This window comes from Beta vulgaris, chromosome 5 (assembly GCF_026745355.1).
Source record: "Beta vulgaris subsp. vulgaris cultivar EL10 chromosome 5, EL10.2, whole genome shotgun sequence".
NCBI lineage: Eukaryota > Viridiplantae > Streptophyta > Magnoliopsida > Caryophyllales > Amaranthaceae > Beta > Beta vulgaris.
In genome coordinates, this window is record NC_079206.1 from 67,498,484 (window position 1) to 67,516,757 (window position 18,274).

Here is an 18,274-nt window from a genome sequence, read left to right on the forward strand (position 1 = left end):
GGAAGGGAAGGAGAAGTTAATGGAGATATCAATGTTGAGTTGGTCTAAGTCTCTAAGATCAAAAGTCTCAATTTGCAACTTAAGTTGTTGCTCCTTTAGTCCTTTTGCTTTCCTATAGTTTTTTTTTATAAGTGTTTTCCTATAGCTGTATATATGGAGTGTACGTTCTCGAATACGGATAATGATGGTGTTTGATCGACTTCTAACTTTATTATCATAATGATCATAATTTAACTAGGATCATGCTATACATAGTCTTAAAATTAAAATAAGTTGTAAATTTATGGAAAAATCATATATAAACCGATATAATAAATGATCAATTAATGCATATTTTTTCCATTTTTAACTTCTTATAGCTTTTTTCATTTAACTATTGTAATTTGTAAGAGGAATTTTCAAAGAGTTGGGGATTTGTATTATTATCCTCATATAAAATTTGAATTAAATATAAAATTATCAAAAATAAAATGCAATATAAAATTTGAATCAAATATAAAATTATCAAAAATAAAATGCAATAGATTAAAGAATTTTAATTAAAACCAAATGGGAAAAAATAATTGTTTGCGGTGAGCGTGGATCGAACACGCGACCTTCAGATCTTCAGTCTGACGCTCTCCCAACTGAGCTATCCCCGCAAGTTGAAGCTTCTTATATTGACAACCAAAACACTTCAATACGTGGTGTAGCAGTCGACAAGACTTCATCTTTTTTCCAACCTCCATTTGTTGTTCTGTAATCACAAATTCACAGTAACACGAAATTGAGCAAAAGTCAGAAAATCAGGAGAGAAAGAGAATGGGAAAGACAGAATGTTTCAAAGATGAGTTCAGTTTTGGTATGTTATTATTCTGCCCTTCACAAATCATAATCATAATCATAATCATAATCATAATCATTGATGATGATAAATTGATGATGATGATAAATTGCTGAATTTGGAATTGTGAATTTTTGCAGAGCAACGTTTGGATGAATCTACTGATATGCTTGCCAAGTATCCTGATCGAGTCCCTGTGAGATACTTTTTTTTCTACTTTTTACAACTAATTACTTTTCAGTTTCATCTCTTTTTTTTCAGTTTATGCTTGATCCAATTGCTTTTAGGGCTTCCAACTTTTGTATAACTAATTTTATTATGGGTCTTAATCTCTTTCTTTCTTTGTTGTGTTTCTGCAAAGTATTCATTTTTAGGCCTTAATTTTTGCAGGTGATTGCTGAGAAATATTCAAGAACTGATCTTCCTGAGATTGAAAAGAAAAAGTCAGTTTTTTTTTTTTTTGGTATATGAGAATATTATACTTCCTGATGATTTTTTGAAGTAATGTTGCATGTGATTGTTGTGTGAATGTATGTGCTTATGCATATCCATGATCAATTGTGTAATCTGCTTTATATTAGTACATGGAAACCGAAATGCCAAAGAGAAAAGTGAAAACTTTCAAATAGCTGAAGAAGAACCACTGATACTTACTGGACTTAGCTAGAAGCGAGGAGAGATCCCTAATTCATGACATTTTGTGGTTGTATTTTATTTGAAAGGAACCCAAAAGGGAACTAAATAATCATATCACAACGAGCCAAAGAAACAATGTTTTCCGGAACATCATCAACCCACCACCTTTTCCCAGCTTCCATAGGTTGAAAGTGAGCTAGATTATGAGCGACTTTGTTAAACCACAAAAAGCCAACTAACTGAAATAAAATTAGAAGCTAATTTAAGAACATCATCTAAAATTAAATGGAGTTCACTAGAGCCCGAGGATTGTTGCCTCAAAGCTTGGATTACGCTCAGACTATGACTATCCACCTCCACAATCTCGCTCCCCAACTGTTGAGCCAGCAGCAGCCGCAAATACACCCGTTTGGCTTCCACAACATCCACCCTCCAATCACCACACCCTTGCTCCACCACACAGCCCAACACCTGCCCCTCGCTATTGCGAGCTACAGCACCCAGCCCTACATCCATCCCCTCGAGCTGACCCGCATCAGTATTAACCCGCACACACCCCTCTGCCGGAGGCTTCCAGATCTGCGGATGAGGAGAACTAGCACCCCCCACACCCAACTTGCGATCCACACCAACTTGTAGCACCTCTGCATGAATCTTACGTGCGTAGGCCATGGTCTCCTCCGGATGAACGAACTCCCTCTCCATCACAGCCTTACATCTTGCTCCCCAAACGAGATTGGTTTATGGTTTAACCGTTCTTTACTTGGGTCGTTGGAATCTCTCTATTCCATACATATTCATCTCTGAGTTTTTTGAAATAAATCAAGTAGGTGGAGTTTTTGGAACAACAATTGGTATTTTCATTACATTAGCTACAACTTGGCACAAACAAGAGAAAGAAAAAAATCTTATTTTTTTATTGATATTTACTATATGTTCCCTATGGTAACGGGGTGCATCAATTATGGTCAACAAACAATAAGCGCATATTTGACAATGAACGTTGTATATTGAGTGATAATGCTGCATATAAAATCAGAAATGTTGTATATGAGATCCAAGGTATTAACATCATCTACCAGCTAGCTATGTAACATTGTGAAATTTTGACTTCAATATAATACATCTGTGATCTAATATACAATATCAATAGTGAAATATCGAATTAAAAGAACGTTATGAACAAAACACTTTAGTAATCGTTATGAACTAGGCATCACTAGCTAAAAGCTAGTGATTAGCTATATGGACAAAGATATATTTATACTATAAATATATTCTTGAGTAGCAATCAAAGATGATTTTGGATCTCTAGAGGTCCAAAACATCAAATATTCTAGAGGCAAAGTTCAACACTCTTGTGAATCTACACACGTGTACTTCATTGTGTTCCTGTAATTTATAACCTAACACCTAACAAGCTGTGAGGTTTGTTATCATCCAGGTCTTATTCCCTGCAACGCTATAAATTGTTTCTCAGAACCAAAATATATCATATGTCATATATGTGCTCTAACAAGGAGCTTTGGAATGACTCTATGGTGATAGACTGAACTCACAGGAGCATACTCTTGCTAGTTAATGCTTGAATCTTCTTCATGAGCTCTTCTAATTAGATCATTTATTATTTAAATCATATCTTTATCCGGTTGCATATTGGCATATTGCCTGGTTTGCCTTTGAGAAAATGAATTTGCAGTTCCTGTGCATTCTTATTTTCCAAGTATGGATCTTTTGTTTAGTGCATGTTTGGAATGATGGTAATCCATATAAGGGGGTGATAGAGACAAACTAAAGAAAATGAAGTTGAATTTAGGTAGTGTTGGAAGAGATTATAAAAATGTAAGGAGGGAGAAACAGAAGGGAGGAACTATTACCCTCATTTTAGGGTAATAGAGGAGGGTGATTAATTATTATCCCAAAGTGAGGGTAGTATTTCCCCCCTTCTTTACACAATCAATACATTATGACATCTACTACCACCAAAGTGAGGGTAGTATTATCTTTTTTGTTTTCATCTAGTACCCCCTTATACATTACCCTCAAGGCCTCAATCTAAGCATATGCCCTTAGTCCTTGAGACGTCGGGCTTGTATTAATAACTTGCTTTAACACTTGCCACAACCCCCAAAAAGAGGAGCACAAATTGAGAGAGAGAGAGAGAGGAAGGAAAACATTATGATAACTGTGCTAGTAATTCATGCTTTTTGGCAAAGATGAGATGCTTCTGGAATTTTCTCATGTCTCATAAAGCAGAGACCCTTGTAGGTTCAAACTTATATTATATACTGTGTTCTGCATTTCAGATTTTTAGTTCCACGAGACATGTCTGTTGGGCATTTCATTCACATATTGAGCGGCAGACTTCGACTAGCTCCGGGCAAAGCTCTATTTATATTTGTCAAGGATACATTGCCTCAAACAAGTAAGTATTGGCTGTATACCCTTTCAATAGCTTTTCTGGGTGTCCACTTTCAGAGGTTCAGTACAAGTTCAATTTCAGGCAATGTTTTCATTATGTTATTGTATATGCAGCCTGTTTGCTGGACTCTGTCTATGAAACATACAAGGATGAAGATGGATTTCTATACATGTGTTACAGCAGTGAAAAGACTTTTGGTGGTGTTATGACTGTGGAGTAAATTTACCGATCTCAGCCCGATGTGACTGTTTAGTAATTCAATTTTATTTGTGTATAGATCTGTTAAACTTTGTGGTAGTTAATTATGTATATTCTCCAAACATCAATCATGCTAAGATGTTTGATGACATACAATTCAAACTCCTTCTGTGTATAGTGGTCCAGTACCAGCAAATAAGCTGTGCTTTAATTCATATTGAAAAACTGCAGTTGTTTATGTGTTGGTTCTACTGGAAGTCACTTCACCAGAACCTTTTCGGATATCTACTACAATAAATGTGTAAGCAGTTTTTTTTTTCCTTCACAATAAAATGAGGATGTATCTTGCGCCTCTATTTGATTGGATGGAATGTGTCTTTGAATATTTTCATAAGGAAAAATCATCTAAATTAGTTTTTCTATTGTTTGGTTCCTCGCAATAAAAGCCAGGCATATATAAGAGAAAATATGAAAATGGAGAGGAACGAGTATGGATGGGAGAGAATCAAATAAACACAAGGAATAAGGAAGAACATACATTATTCCTTCAAGAGTAAATTGATATTCACCATTTAGAAATCTTTTTAAGTATTGGGAAAGAAATTTATTCACCCTTTACAAACTAGTTAGATCCCTTTCTCCTCAAATAGTTTCCCTGTAAATCAATTCACGAATTTAACTAAGGTATTCATAAAAACTATTAATATCTAAGAATTTCAACAAAGTCTTCTAGGAACATTCCTACAGAAATGAAAATTTTGTTATGTGAGACAATATTGAATATGAAAAAGAAAGGTTGTGGTTTAAACATTTTATTACTATTGATTTTTAACATCATGTGTACAAAAATGAAAATTTTACTATATTTAAGTAAAGATAATGCCGAATAAAAAGATTAACGAGCTTTTGGTATAAATTTTGATACATTTCATTTATTCCGAATTCATCGTATGAATATTACAAGACAACAAGGGCGATAAATGTTAAATGGTTAAGATTGAAGTGTTGTGAACGATAGGTTATAAGTTCAATCCCCCCCCCTCTTTTTTTGTACTTTGTATTGCCTTCATGGCTCATATGAATAAAAAGAAAAAAGATAAGTGTTAAATGGTGGTAATGTGATAAATTTATGTGCAACTTTGTGAAGAAAGTCTCTTATTATTGCCCCATGATAACGTTTGTCCATAAAATTTCATTATCATGGTCATTAATATGAGACTTTATTTGCTGATTACAAATAAATTCATTGTAAAATACTTGTCACTCTTACTATCATCTACAAAGAGATACTGTACGCGCTCCACATGAAATTTACCAAATTGAACAAGACAAATCTTCTACGATCAACAAAAATATAAGCCACAATCAACAAAAATAGCCCCACCAAGATATAATCCTGTACTCGAAAGTATAAATTTATGTGTAAATTTTCATTTATCATGAAAATTCTTCATGAGCTCGTTTTGAACTCAAACAAAGGCAAATTGGATCTTCATAACCTTAACGCAACATGTTGCACAAGAGGCCATACTACTTCCAAGCAAATGATCAGTGCATAAAACACCTGTCTTGATATTTTTTGAAGTTCCCGAAAGTTGAGCCAAAACAATAATCATTTTGCGAATAGTTTTTGACTAGCTCCATTACCCCAAACACTGCGTGAAGATGAACCTCCAGATGGCTTCGGCCAACCTGAAGAGACCGCTGAACTAGGATCAGTCGATGAATTCCTAACATCTAAAACTGCTGCACCAGAGCCATCACCAAGGCGAATTCTATGAAATTTTGAGGTCTTCTTTTTGTGCTTGTTTCCACCATCTACTTTAGTGTTATCAACTGTGGTCACTTGTGCAGGAGGGTGCTGGCTACTGCCACGCAATTCAACTGTCATTTCACCTGCTGCCACAGCTGATTTTCCTCTACCATGACGATACCCATCCTTCTCCAAGACCTCCACCACTCCATCAGAAGGCTTGAGCTGAGACTGCAAACTCTTCACTGTACTGATGACGCTATCTGCTAATGCTTCCTTTGATCGGCTGTTCTCAGCCACTATCACCTTCTTCCCTTTGTCCTTCCTTGAGCTACTGCTTCCTTTAGAATAAGAGTTGTCACTGCCCCAGAATGTCTCTTGTGCTCCATTACTCAGACAAGAAGCATTATAGGCCTCAATGAGCTCCTTTTGCTTCTGAATATCAGGGCATAATCTTGCCAAGTCAAGAACAAGGTGTGTCAAGTTAAACTGCTTCACATATTCTAGATATTCCCACGTGCCAACTATTCCCTGGCGATACTCTTGCGATATCTCCTTAAAAGCACTATATTTGTTTTCATCATACTCAAGTGCAGAACGCATCCTCTCTACCAAAGACTTATTCGCAGTTTGAACATTTTCTGTCTTCTTGGTTTGGCCATTAGATTGTAACCTATTGGATTTTGCTGAAGACACTGGTGGGAAATCAGAAGCTGGATCAAAGGATCTACTTTCAACAAGATTAGGAGCAGAGTTTGAATGGTTCAACCTATTACTACTCCCCAAATTTCTGGAACCCCATGACCCACCTACAGAGATTCCAGATCCAGTCGCTGGCCGTCCATGCAAAGAAGTAGCATAACTAGATGACCCAGAACCACTGGCAGTTGCTGGCTTGATTTGACCAGAACCAGAAGACGGGACAGGTACTGGAACGGGAGCCGGAGCAGGAGCAGGAGCAGGCCAAGCAGCTGAAGTACCTGGAGCAGACCCACGACTTCTAGCGGGCCTAGCATGGGCAACATTTAGAACAGTGGTGTTGTTTCGACGTCGTAGGCGAGCTGCCATTGTATCATGGGTTTCTTGTTGAGATTTTTGTTCGCTGCTGCTGGCTGCAGTTGATAATGGAGGGAAGGAAGATTCTCTTAATGGCCCACTGAGAGAGGTTTGAGACACAGCCTGACGATACCTTGAAGATAGTTCAGGATCAGTAGTGGTTAATGACTCGAACGGCTGCACAAGGGGATCAATGTCGCTTGATTCAGCACCACCATGAGCTAAAGGTTCAGCAGCAGATGACGCTGTTTGACCAGCCCCCGTATTACTGGCATCCCCTCTGCCAAGACTGGCTTCAATAGCCCGACTAAGCTGATGGTCTGGGGAAGATTCACGGCGAAAAGATAGTCTCCGTCCACGGTGATGTCCCGCCTCATTGCTGCTTCGATATCTAAAACTAGTTGGTATCTGTGTGCAAAACAAAGATTAGAGTATGAGACAATTGAATACTAAATATTGAAAGAAAAACACCAAACCCATTAAACGGATATAATATATATACCTGGAGAACAGCATTACGCTGCGATCTAGACATGCGTCCTCCATGTTCTATAGCATTATGTCTCTGTATTAAGTATCAACATAATGTAAAACTCAATTGTTATACCCAGCAAAACAACATTTTATACCATGTAGTAAGTCCAAATTTTCACATTCGCAAATCAACGGGGTTGAACAATTAAAAAACAAGGAAGTAGATATCCAATTTAAGCCATTAGTATGTTTACGTAACATGCTAGAAAGATCACCTTTATATCGGATTCTGACTGGAATACGATGAACTTTTTTGCTAGGCATGCTTCATCTTCACACAAGAAGTGCTCGTGACGGAAGTGTGTCTGTCGCAAATAGGTAAGCATATATTTTAGGACACGGTAAAGACATGGCAAAGGGCATTGAAATGTATCGGGAGAGAAAAGTGCTTGCCTCCAAGTCATCATAATCCTTAAAATAATCATATCGGCCAGGATGCCACCTAAAAAAATGATTAATAAGATGTTAGTGTTTTCCTTTCCTCGAGAGCAAGGATAGAGCATAGGCAGATAAATAGATAGATAGATATATATAAAAGTGAATGCACCTTTGACAAATATGACAGGTATAGTGTTCAGTAGACATATGAGAATAAAGTTCATTTTCTCCATAGAAGAAAGATCGACAAAATTCACACATAGGATGGCCTGCAAACCCTCCCCTTTCACTTTCAGTTCCATCAACCTCAGAGTCACCAGATCTCTTATGTTGATTCAATTGTGATCGAGTATAGAGCTTTTGCTCGCGAATAAATACCTAATATTACTCAAAAAAGAAAACAACAATGGAACAATAGAGACAGTAAGAAGATTGAATATTAATGATGATATTTTGAATGCAAAAGTGATGGGATGGGAAAGAAGGCGAAAAAAACCTTTCTGCCTTCTAAGCAGAGATCACACATAAAGAGTCGATGTTGATAAGCTAAATGACCCTTAAGCTGTGAAATGTTCCTGAATCTGTTGCGCCTAGGTTGTTCCTCATGATCACACGTAGTACATGACAGCCTGCACATAGCTCTGATCATCTTGTAGTGTTCCGAATCGTCGAAAAAGGTTTGAGTATCCTCATGATACCAATAAGAACCCACCTTCCCCTCTTTTACTTCCGACGGAAAGGTGGAAAAGTCATTCACCGTTTTAGTATAATCCCCAAGTGCCTTTACAAATCAACAAATTCACAAATTTATAACATGATCAACATGAATTACTCAGTAATTGCAAATAACAGCATCCAGATATCACTAATCAGTACTCCTAAATAATCAAGAACATACATAGATACATAATTTATACATACCTTGGTAACAAAAACGACATGACAGTCTGATTTGCAAATACAGCAGCGACGATCATCGCAAATAAAGCGAAGACGAGCAACGCAGGTGGAGCATACCTCTCGATGACCACAAGAACCATAAGCAACCCATTCTAGGTTATCGGCACAAACAGCACAACTATCGTCCATCGCTTTTTTCTTCGATTCAGCTATTCAATTACAACTAATACACCAATTGATTTTGATTTCCGAATTTGATTTTTGTATTTTTGATGCAGGATATGCAAATTCAAGACCTCAATTTTGATTTTCGGGAATTTAGGGTTCGTGGATCCAACTTCTGGGAAGACAAAAGAGTTTTCTCAAGAAGAAAGGAACCACGCAATATCTTATATTATTATTATTATTATTCTATTCCTACTCGTATTCGTTTTTCTTTTTTCCTTTCGGTGTATATCTATGGATCCACGGCCCAACTTTGCTGACCTTGGCCTCCAAGCGTCCAATTATTTGACTACAATATTACTTCCTCCGTTTCATAATACACGCTACACTTTTTATAATGAGAATTTAAATATTACTTACTATACTTTCTTTTTTAGCAATAAACTCTTTCTATCTCTCTTCTCTCACATGAATCCCTTTTCTTTTTACACTCTTGCCTAGAAATTCGTGAATTGAGAAGTGTAGCGAGTAATATGAAACGGAAGTATTTACTTCAGTCTTTAATAGTAGAAGATCATGCTTAATTTAACGTTGATCAAAATGAAAGATGATTGTGGGCTCAACCTTTAAATTTTGTTTCTTTAACAACAAATAAAATGAAGTTCGAGTGATGATGGTCGTGGTTTGAGAGGTGTGACGAGTGAAACCATGACACTTGTAAAGGCGAGTCCCAACATGTAGACGTTAAAGAAAACTAATTCAGTTATTGTATAAAATTTTCATTTACACAAATGTATTCCAATCAGACTTATTATTTTCAGTTAACTCTACAAATTATTCAGCTGGTATTTCTATTGTTTCAGTTACTGTTTAAATATTGAGATGGTATTGTGTCAGACAAAACCACCTCGTCGGACAAAGCACCAACACGCACAAAAATGCACATCCTAACTTAAATATTTTCAGTTAGTGTTCACATTGCTTCAATTAGTTTCTCTACAATTTTCATTTGGTATTTATATTACTTCAGTTACTGTATAAAATTTCATTTACACAAATGTATTCCAACTAGACTTATTATTTTCAGTTAACTCTATAAATTATTCAGCTGGTATTTATATTGTTTCAGTTACTGTTTAAATATTTTCATTTACAGAAATATATTCCAATAACACATTATTTTCAGTTAGAGTTTTACAGTTTTCAGTTGGTCTATATATTATTTCATTTACCTCTTTAACCTTTTCATTTAAAAAAATATATTCCAATCAAACTTATTCTTTTCAGTTAGTGTTTTTCACGAGAAGTTGTGTCAGTCTTCACCTTCTTCGACTTCGAACTGCATTACAGTTACATCAACAACAACAACATCAGAGAAACACAACAATACATTAAAAATTTGAAAAAAAAATCAGCGAAAAATCCAACCAAATTATACCTAGAAACTTCATCTCTGATCCTCTTAAGTCTTAACCATATTTGCGATGTAGTATGTTAAATCAATTTCCGACAGTAATCAAATATAGAATTTTGAACAAAAATGGAGTAAATTGGAAGAGAAGAAAAGCAAAAATCGAGAGCAAAAGTAGAAATAAGAAGAAATTTTGAAAGAAGAAGAAAGATTGAAATAAGAACAATGAAGAACGAAAGAAGTTTAAAAACTGTATAAAAACCTAACTGTATCGTTAAACAAAAACAAAGAAAAAAAAAACCAAAAAAGCCTGCGCGCGTCTCTTATAAGTGAAACTTTTGGGCTCAGCCCGTCCGACCAAACACATTGGGTCAGACGGTCTGACCCAATAGGTTCTCAAAATAATAATCTTAAATAAACCTCAAAATATATAAATTGCTTTAACTAAATAGCCAAAACTTAATACCATCAATAAAATATTATAAGATATATTCTTGAATAATATTTATACTCCACAAGGAATATACCTTTTATTCTCCCTTCCAAAATCATTCATAAGATTTTCATATAAAACTTGCAAATAGCAAAGAAGTACAAAACAAGTAAAATAACAAAAATGAGTAAAGAACTTAAGATGACACTCAACATTAACGATTGATCAAATGCTTCCATAATCTCAAACTTAGAGGGTAGAAAACAACAAAAGACTTGCAACATGGTACATATTCTAAACTGCTAAACTTCGCCCCAAAATTACTTAAAATCATATCCATCCCACCAAACATTTCCAGCTTTACCTTCCCCTTTTTTTTCTTTTCTTTCCCCAAACCACCACCTCCTGCCACCACCTGCCACCACCTCTTACCAGCCACCTCCGCCACCACCCACCAGCACCCGCCCCATGTAAGCAAACATGTAAATTATTATTTGGCGTTGTAGCAAGCACTGAATGGACTAGTGGAAGTGAGTCATTTATTTGGTTTTAGCCTTCAAAAATCACAAGTAATCCATAATGGCTCATCAAACTTGCCTTTCAACTTATCAGCATCCACTTGATGATGAGCATCAGCCTTCTCAATCCCCTCTAAAGACAGGTTTCCTAGAGGAATGTCCAGCAGTTGTCGAGAGTGCCAAGCAGGTGTCCCATTCTCGTAGCCACTCCATGTTAGCCTCCTCAATCCAGTACCATCCAACTTCGCAATAAACAGATCACCATATGGCTGAAATTGGTTCGGAAAACTAACTGGCTCCGCAGTTACACCACCCATATTTGCTGTGAACAATAACCATTCTCCATTGGGGCTAAAACATACATGGTTAATCCTCTCCATAGCTACATCACTCACATGTACTCTTTTCAAGTCTGATCCATCTGCAGCAACTAAGTATATTCCAAATGTAACCGTGTTACTAGGATCATGCCTGTTTGAAGAGAATGCTATCAGTTTTCCATCAGGTGACCAACTAGGCATAGTGTCAATCCATGGACCATTAGTTAACTGTCGGATATTATTACTGTCTTCTCCTTCAACCGCGTCCATTATGTAAAGATTTTTATGACCTGATCTACCTGACCGGAAAACCACCAATTTCCCGTCAGGTGAACAAGCAGGAAAAGCATTATTACCTGTATCTTGTTTGGTCATTATCTTGATCTTAACGTTGTCGACGTCTGTATGGTTAGGATGTAAGCTAGAGGCATTGAAGGTGATGCGAGCTATCTGGACTGTTGTTTTAGCAGGTTGAAAGATGTTACCCAATGAAGTGAAGATAATGTGGACGTGGTTGTTCTTATCTACTAGAGATGGAGCCCAAGAGTTGTAGAAAGCTACTTGGCCTTTGATGAGTGTCCACCTTTTGGAGCCGTCTGATTTCATGATCTTGATCCCTCCGTTGGCGATATTGTTGATATCTTGATTATTGTATGCAATGAGGTTGCCATCTGGGGAAAATGAAGGAAATGAGCCATTGATTCTGAGCATGTTTAGTGAGTTGATGGGAGAGAGAATAGGTTCTAAGTTTGGGATGAATTGGTCTCCCTTCTTCTGTTCAGTTCCTCGGAATCTGTGGTACCCGAGGAACTTGGAGTTAGGGGAGACAAAGGGGTTGTAGTGGTGGAATTCTGGGTTTAACAACTCGGTAACTGGTTCGAATTTAGCTGTTTCAGTATCGAAAAGCTCGATGTGGCGGTAAAATCTACCCTTCCTGCGAGTTGCAACAGCAATTTTCTTGGCAGCGTTTCCGTGTAGAGCGGCGGGAGTAAATGCGTGGACACCCGGCGGAGTGACACGATGAGGTGAGTGAGTGGCAGGGAAATGAACTCGATAAATGCTCCACCAACCATCTTCGGATTGATGGTGGAAGTAGATAGTGGAGTCATCAGACCAAGTAGGCCACCCACCACGTTGAGCTAAAACAGTGCGTTTAGAGGGGTCAGATACAGGAAAAACTACAATTTCAGTGTGAAGCTCATGGAATTCACCACCCCAAGAGTTGGATCCATATGAAGCAACAGCAATGAAGTTTCCAGAGGGAGAAAGGGCGGGGCTAAAATCGGCGGTACCAGGTGGTGTCAAACGAGTTAGAATATTAGATTGAATAGAGTAAACAGCAGAGCAACTCTTGTAGAGAGAATCAGTGGGTTCATGAGCTGAGACAAAGTAGAGACAGTTGCCAAAGAGGATGGGGCGGTCGTGGAAGAGACTTCTGGGAGCAGAGGGAAGCTTCTCTGGTGAGTCAGAGGAGTTGGGTCGGGTCAAGTAAACCTGAGGAAACCCATTTCGTTCAGAGATGAAGACGAGGGTGTTGTTGTCATCAACGAATTGGCCGTTGAAGTTGATGGATATGCCATCAGTAAGGCAGTGCTCGGTGGCAGTGTCTTGGAGGGACACACAGAATATGTCAAAGCCGTATTCGGTGCGCCCCACCGTAGAGAAGACGATACTGCCGCTAACACCCAGTGAGTCTGAATCTGAGTCTGTGTGTGAGGAAGCCATATCAAATGTGATAAAGGGTTGGGAAACTTTAGTTAGTACTGATATTGTGATATCTAGTGCTGCTGTTTGTTTGTTGTTTCAGTATTAATTTAGTACTACATCATATGAGTATATATGACTATTTATACTATGTCCTTTAGGCTACTGACATTGCTAAATACGTAAGACATGACGTACCAGTCAAACTTTTTGGCAGAAACTTTGTTTTTGCAACTTCATCTTCATCTAATCTAATCAGCAGAATCTTCTTTCTTCAAGGATAACACATTGTGTTCACACCTGCACATACATGCATCAATATCCTACCTGGAGTAGCTACCATAAGTCTTTGAACAAGCAGTAAGCAACAAGACACTGCAAATTTTCAGTTGGTAACTATTAAGCACTTTTTTCTCTGAAAAAAAAAACTATTAAGCACATTGAATCCAAAGGGTTTCACAGATAAAATTGAGAGAACCCATATTTGACTAATGGACTTATGAAAGCTGAGAAAACCAGCAAGGAATTAAAGTTGATGTCCCAAATGAATGTTGTACAAAATCTGATACCCCTTGTCTGTTACTCGTAAATATGGTCTAGGTACATCGATGAATGAACAAGTTAACTTCTTTATATCATATTCATTACAAGCAGAAAGAGTAAAAGATGTTGTGTTTCCTCAAAACACACAAGTACATAACACAATGTTCTCCGAGACAGCGAGACTTCACTTTCTTGGCCTGGTTAACGTCTTATAGGAGTACATCAATATCAGGTGGAGTCATGGATTCCATGCATTTCGTCACTAGTGTTTAGTCCTACATCTTAGCTTGTTGGTGTAGATATGGTTGGTGCTGCTACCTTAGCAATCAGTAAACGATTCTCAGGGGAAATGTCTGATGGGACATACTTGACAAGTTTAGCTTCTAATCCGCATTCCTTCATCCACATCAACCTTCCCATGTCAATGATATCCTTGCACATGAATCCCAATGCTGCCCTGTCCACTGCTTTCATATTCCTTATAATATCTTCAACTTCTTTACCACCTCCACCATATTCATCATTATCACTATAAAAGGAGGAGAAACCATCATAAACTAAAAACAATAGAGACAGAGAGAGAAGAAAAATAAAAGGAATCAGAGCCTATTCCTTTCACCTGGTTTAATTAAACTTTACTGCACTTACTACTCGAGTGTGTTCAAAAGGAACAAGCGGCAGAGTTGATCTTTTCTGCCCTCTTTTAAAGTTATCGGAACAGTAAAGATAAGGAGAAAGTAACAGGAATTTAATAATTTGTGAGCATTATATATGGAGAAAATAATAGAACTAAGCTGGAGAGATAGGAAAAGAGAAGAAGAATAGGGGCACTCGAGTCAATCCAACCAAACATTCAAGAACTCTAATGCATGTCTTACCCTGGTGGCAATGGAGATTGCAAAAAACCATCATCAGAAAGATCTGATCCATGATCAGCATCTACTGCCCAGCTGGTAAACCAAGTAATAGCATGGAAACCGTCTTTAGTGATTCCTAGGTTCTTTAGGTACTTTTTACCTGCAAGTGTGACCGAAGGAAAAGCAATAAGTTATTGGGGGAAAAAATAAGATCCAGCTTAAAGACATTGAAATAAATATAAATGACCACAGCACAAATTACCTGTGTAGTGTTTCCATTGGCAGAGATGGTGGCAACAGGTTGCCACAGCAGTGCTTCTAAGTTGAGGACGAACACTCTTTTCTATCCCAATATCTTGATCACATTGTTCGCCAAGACAACATCTAAGGGTCAAATCTGCAATATGCCATACACTAAACTTATTGGTTCAACTCCTCAGCATGTTTCCCTTCTCTGTTTCTTACAAGGGGTAGGGCGAAAGAGTTAAAGAAATATGCTAGATATATGGTAACTAATTCACAAAAATTCAAATGTGATCATATTATGCACCTGTGGCAGGTCCACATAGATGTTTACCAATCGCCAAGTAAGGTATTCCCTTCAAAGATTCGACAGCATTCAGATTCAAGTCTTCGACTGCACGAGCGACCATCAATGTGTGTCAAGAGGCAAGAAGATGCAGCTATAAAGATAATGTAATTATTCAACAACAAATTATAAATTTGAACTTGTTCAACACGCTTCAGAAAAGTATTCTTCTATATCAAAATAATAAAACAGGAAGGCATGCACGTCTTCATATTCATCAAAATTGTTTCCAAGAAAACTTGAAATTTTCATATAGGCGGACACTATATATTACTTCAACAGAGTCCAGATTATCCAGAATGTCTTTTCATAATGTATTTCACCACATTGTAAATTTTTATTACGAACCAAACGTCTTGTTTTAAACAAGAGTCAAAGCCTCGATAGTTTCATTTTATAATCATCTTATAGAATGCATATACACATAAAAATCACATAGGGGACCCATAACAGAAAAGAAGTATCACAGAATGAAAGAGTTCATTACCCTCTCCATTTGATACTCTGTCCAAATTCGAAAGCGTAATGTAGCTCAAAAAGTGACAAAGTAATCAAACAACCAAATTCAAGGACCTAGGGAAACCTTACTGTCAATTCTTAAACGCTCCAATGCCAGGTTCTCTTTCTGTCGTAAACTTCGATCAGCCTAAAGTATAAGATATAATAATAGTAATAAGAAAGCTGAAGTTTCCTTGAAACATCAATATCAAATCCAAAACTTGCTTGTATAGCCGACTTGCATGAAATTTTTAGGCTGCTTTAACAATGAAGTAATTTGTAGCTAAACTGACCTTCAGCTTGTATGACTTACGCTCAACCAAGAAGACCTTTCTGATCCCATAACAATCAGCTAATATCTGTGTCAAATAGCCCCTACCAGCTCCAAACTCAACAACAGAAGAGATATTATCTTCACAGTAACGTGATGCAGTATGATCAAACTGTTGTTCTGTCAAAGCTTGAGTAGAACTGCTCAGAACCCCAAATTCCTCCAAGTTGCCAAGAATTGACGCCTGTTGCTGGACATGCTTCTCTTGGTACGGCAATTTCCTACAAGTAGCTGACAAGTGATCACCCTAAAAATACAATTCACACACAAATGAATACTTGAAAATTTTCAGTTATTGTTCAATAAAGGGTAGACCAGACGAGTCGATCATATGATAGTACTTCACTTGTTAAGTTGTTATATCTCATATAAAGAAGAATAAGTGTAATATTAACATTCCCAATGTTTCTCAGGACAAAGCGAATTGGGTTAACTATAAACAGATATTAGTTTCATTGGAGATTGGAAAAGCAATAAAAGAAAGACATAGACATACCTACTAATTAGCCTGTTAATCCAGATATGACAGGCAGGAGGCACCTTATAAGAAAAGCCTATATCCTTAGAAATGGAATTGTGAATAGAGCAGATCTTGGAGAGCAGGTCCGAAAACTGAGGAACCGTCAAAGAATAAACCAGATTCCTCTTCAATACAGAAGTAAAATCGGGGTGGTCTGCAGAATCATCATCTGTACCTCGATTGATGCCCTGTTGGTAATAAGGCTGGACTAACAAAGTCTGTGTTTGTTTCAAAAGAGGGCATTTCTTAAGATGTGCCTCCATGTTATCTTCAAGCACACAACTTTGAGAAAATGATGAAACAATACACACATAAGGAACAATGCTAGTAATAATGAAACGATGAAAATGAGAAAAACATAAACATAAACATAAATTGCTCGTTTGGTAAGAGGTCATAAACGGTAGGAATGGTAATACATTATAGTCTAAATTTGTACTAGAATTCCAATGTCATTACCTATGGTAACGCTACTTCATCCCAAGATATCAATTTTCTTCTTAAAATCTCATTACTATCCATTAACACTTGAGAATGTGATATTGGGTGGTAATAGAAATTTAACTGCTCGTTTGGTAAGAGGTAATAAATGGTAGGAATGGTAATACATTATAGTATAAATTTGTACTAGAAATCCAATGTCATTACCTATGGTAACGCTACTTTATCCCAAGATATCAATTTTTTTCTTAAAATCTCATTACTATCCATTAACAGTTTAACACTTGAGAATATGGTATCGGGTGGTAATAGAAATTTATAAAGGAAAATCCATGTTTTGCGATAAATTTTCATTCCCATAATCCCATTGTTATGAGAATGATAACTTTTTCTTACAAATTTACACTAGATTACACCACCATTACCACTATTTATAACCACTAACCAAACGAGCCGAAAGAGTAAAGAATGAATGATAGTAATAATGCAGGCAAAAGAGAGAAAGGAAAAGAAGTGGATTACTGTGAAGGGTCGATTGAACAAGGAACCCAGTTGGCATCGGACCTTGTGGTGTGATTCCCACAGAATCTATATGTGTATATATAGAAAACAAGCAAGATTAGCAGCAGCAAGTAAGAGTAAGCAAGCATAAGAGAGTGTTATTGAGGAGGAGACTTACGAGGATGAGGGATTGAGGGGGGTGTTGGCGCAGAATCTCTTCTTCTTCGGCAGCCAAAATTGGCATCGTTTCTCCATGTTTGATATTACCACTGCACTGCTTGTCAATTGACAAATCAAAATCCTAAGTTATACTAAGTACTAACACTGTAACACATGCTTCAATTTATTAACTTCACCTATTTATCATACCTGTGATTTTCAATTATATTCATTTTCACAATCTTGTCCATAGATTTTCAGCATTTTTTTAGGGTGGAAAATCGGGTAAATATATTTTCAGAATGGTGTTTGACTTTAAAAGTAGTGAGATGGGAAAAGAGGATGTCTCAGTATAGTAAAGATGGTCAATAATGCGGGCCAATCCAGCCCATTATGTCCAATCCGCTTCTTGGGTTATGTGGGTTGAGCTCACGAAAAGGTCGGTCCAGTCTAACTCGAACCATGAAATTGTTGGGTAGGTCGTGGGCCAGATTTTTTGAGCCCAGTCCACGAAAGTCCACTACTAAAACCGTCCAGTAAGGTCACGAAATCGGTCAAGTCCGGCTCATGAACCGGACCAGCCT

The 18,274-nt window shown here is 37.2% G+C and overlaps 4 protein-coding genes and 1 non-coding gene across 5 annotated transcripts; 1 reads left to right on the forward strand and 4 right to left on the reverse strand.

Moving 5' to 3' along the window:
- Window positions 1–568: 568 nt before the first annotated feature.
- On the reverse strand, window positions 569–641 carry TRNAF-GAA (transfer RNA phenylalanine (anticodon GAA)). The gene has a single exon. It is a non-coding gene; the product is annotated as a tRNA-Phe (tRNA).
- Window positions 642–682: 41 nt separating this feature from the next.
- Window positions 683–4,317, forward strand: LOC104894803 (autophagy-related protein 8i). The gene is made up of 5 exons (XM_010681134.4): window positions 683–841; window positions 964–1,019; window positions 1,214–1,266; window positions 3,766–3,884; window positions 3,995–4,317. The coding sequence occupies exons 1-5, from the start codon at window positions 802–804 to the stop codon at window positions 4,099–4,101; spliced, it is 375 nt and encodes a 124-aa protein (XP_010679436.2). The 5' UTR covers window positions 683–801; the 3' UTR covers window positions 4,102–4,317.
- Window positions 4,318–5,356: 1,039 nt separating this feature from the next.
- Window positions 5,357–9,135, reverse strand: LOC104894804 (uncharacterized). The gene is made up of 7 exons (XM_010681135.4): window positions 8,722–9,135; window positions 8,297–8,581; window positions 7,970–8,178; window positions 7,816–7,864; window positions 7,638–7,727; window positions 7,391–7,453; window positions 5,357–7,296 (listed from the first exon to the last, which is right to left on the reverse strand). Exons 1-7 carry the CDS (start codon window positions 8,887–8,889, stop codon window positions 5,692–5,694), a joined length of 2,469 nt encoding a protein of 822 aa, XP_010679437.2. The 5' UTR covers window positions 8,890–9,135; the 3' UTR covers window positions 5,357–5,691.
- A 1,788-nt stretch (window positions 9,136–10,923) lies between these two features.
- LOC104894805 (hypothetical protein) lies at window positions 10,924–13,372 on the reverse strand. The gene has a single exon (XM_010681136.4). It carries the CDS (start codon window positions 13,270–13,272, stop codon window positions 11,266–11,268), a length of 2,007 nt encoding a protein of 668 aa, XP_010679438.2. The 5' UTR covers window positions 13,273–13,372; the 3' UTR covers window positions 10,924–11,265.
- A 347-nt stretch (window positions 13,373–13,719) lies between these two features.
- LOC104894806 (uncharacterized) lies at window positions 13,720–18,008 on the reverse strand. The gene is made up of 10 exons (XM_010681137.4): window positions 17,901–18,008; window positions 17,710–17,805; window positions 17,553–17,618; window positions 16,566–16,871; window positions 16,032–16,290; window positions 15,829–15,886; window positions 15,202–15,288; window positions 14,914–15,048; window positions 14,673–14,811; window positions 13,720–14,323 (listed from the first exon to the last, which is right to left on the reverse strand). Exons 1-10 carry the CDS (start codon window positions 17,939–17,941, stop codon window positions 14,077–14,079), a joined length of 1,434 nt encoding a protein of 477 aa, XP_010679439.1. The 5' UTR covers window positions 17,942–18,008; the 3' UTR covers window positions 13,720–14,076.
- Between the last annotated feature and the right edge of the window lie 266 nt (window positions 18,009–18,274).

Coding starts and splice junctions, on each gene's coding strand:
- LOC104894803 (XM_010681134.4), top strand. CDS start 802: ATGGGAAAGACAGAATGTTTCAAAGATGAGTTCAGTTTTG. Junction 842..963: donor CAAAGATGAGTTCAGTTTTG/GTATGTTATTAT, acceptor GAATTTTTGCAG/AGCAACGTTTGGATGAATCT. Junction 3,885..3,994: donor GGATACATTGCCTCAAACAA/GTAAGTATTGGC, acceptor TTGTATATGCAG/CCTGTTTGCTGGACTCTGTC.
- LOC104894806 (XM_010681137.4), bottom strand. CDS start 17,941: ATGGACAAGATTGTGAAAATGAATATAATTGAAAATCACAG. Junction 16,872..17,552: donor TGTTCAATCGACCCTTCACA/GTAATCCACTTC, acceptor ATTTTCTCAAAG/TTGTGTGCTTGAAGATAACA. Junction 15,887..16,031: donor GTAAGTCATACAAGCTGAAG/GTCAGTTTAGCT, acceptor CTTATACTTTAG/GCTGATCGAAGTTTACGACA.
- LOC104894804 (XM_010681135.4), bottom strand. CDS start 8,889: ATGGACGATAGTTGTGCTGTTTGTGCCGATAACCTAGAATGGGTTGCT. Junction 8,582..8,721: donor ATGTCGTTTTTGTTACCAAG/GTATGTATAAAT, acceptor TGATTTGTAAAG/GCACTTGGGGATTATACTAA. Junction 8,179..8,296: donor TCTGCTTAGAAGGCAGAAAG/GTTTTTTTCGCC, acceptor GAGTAATATTAG/GTATTTATTCGCGAGCAAAA.
- LOC104894805 (XM_010681136.4), bottom strand. CDS start 13,272: ATGGCTTCCTCACACACAGACTCAGATTCAGACTCACTGGGTGTTAGC.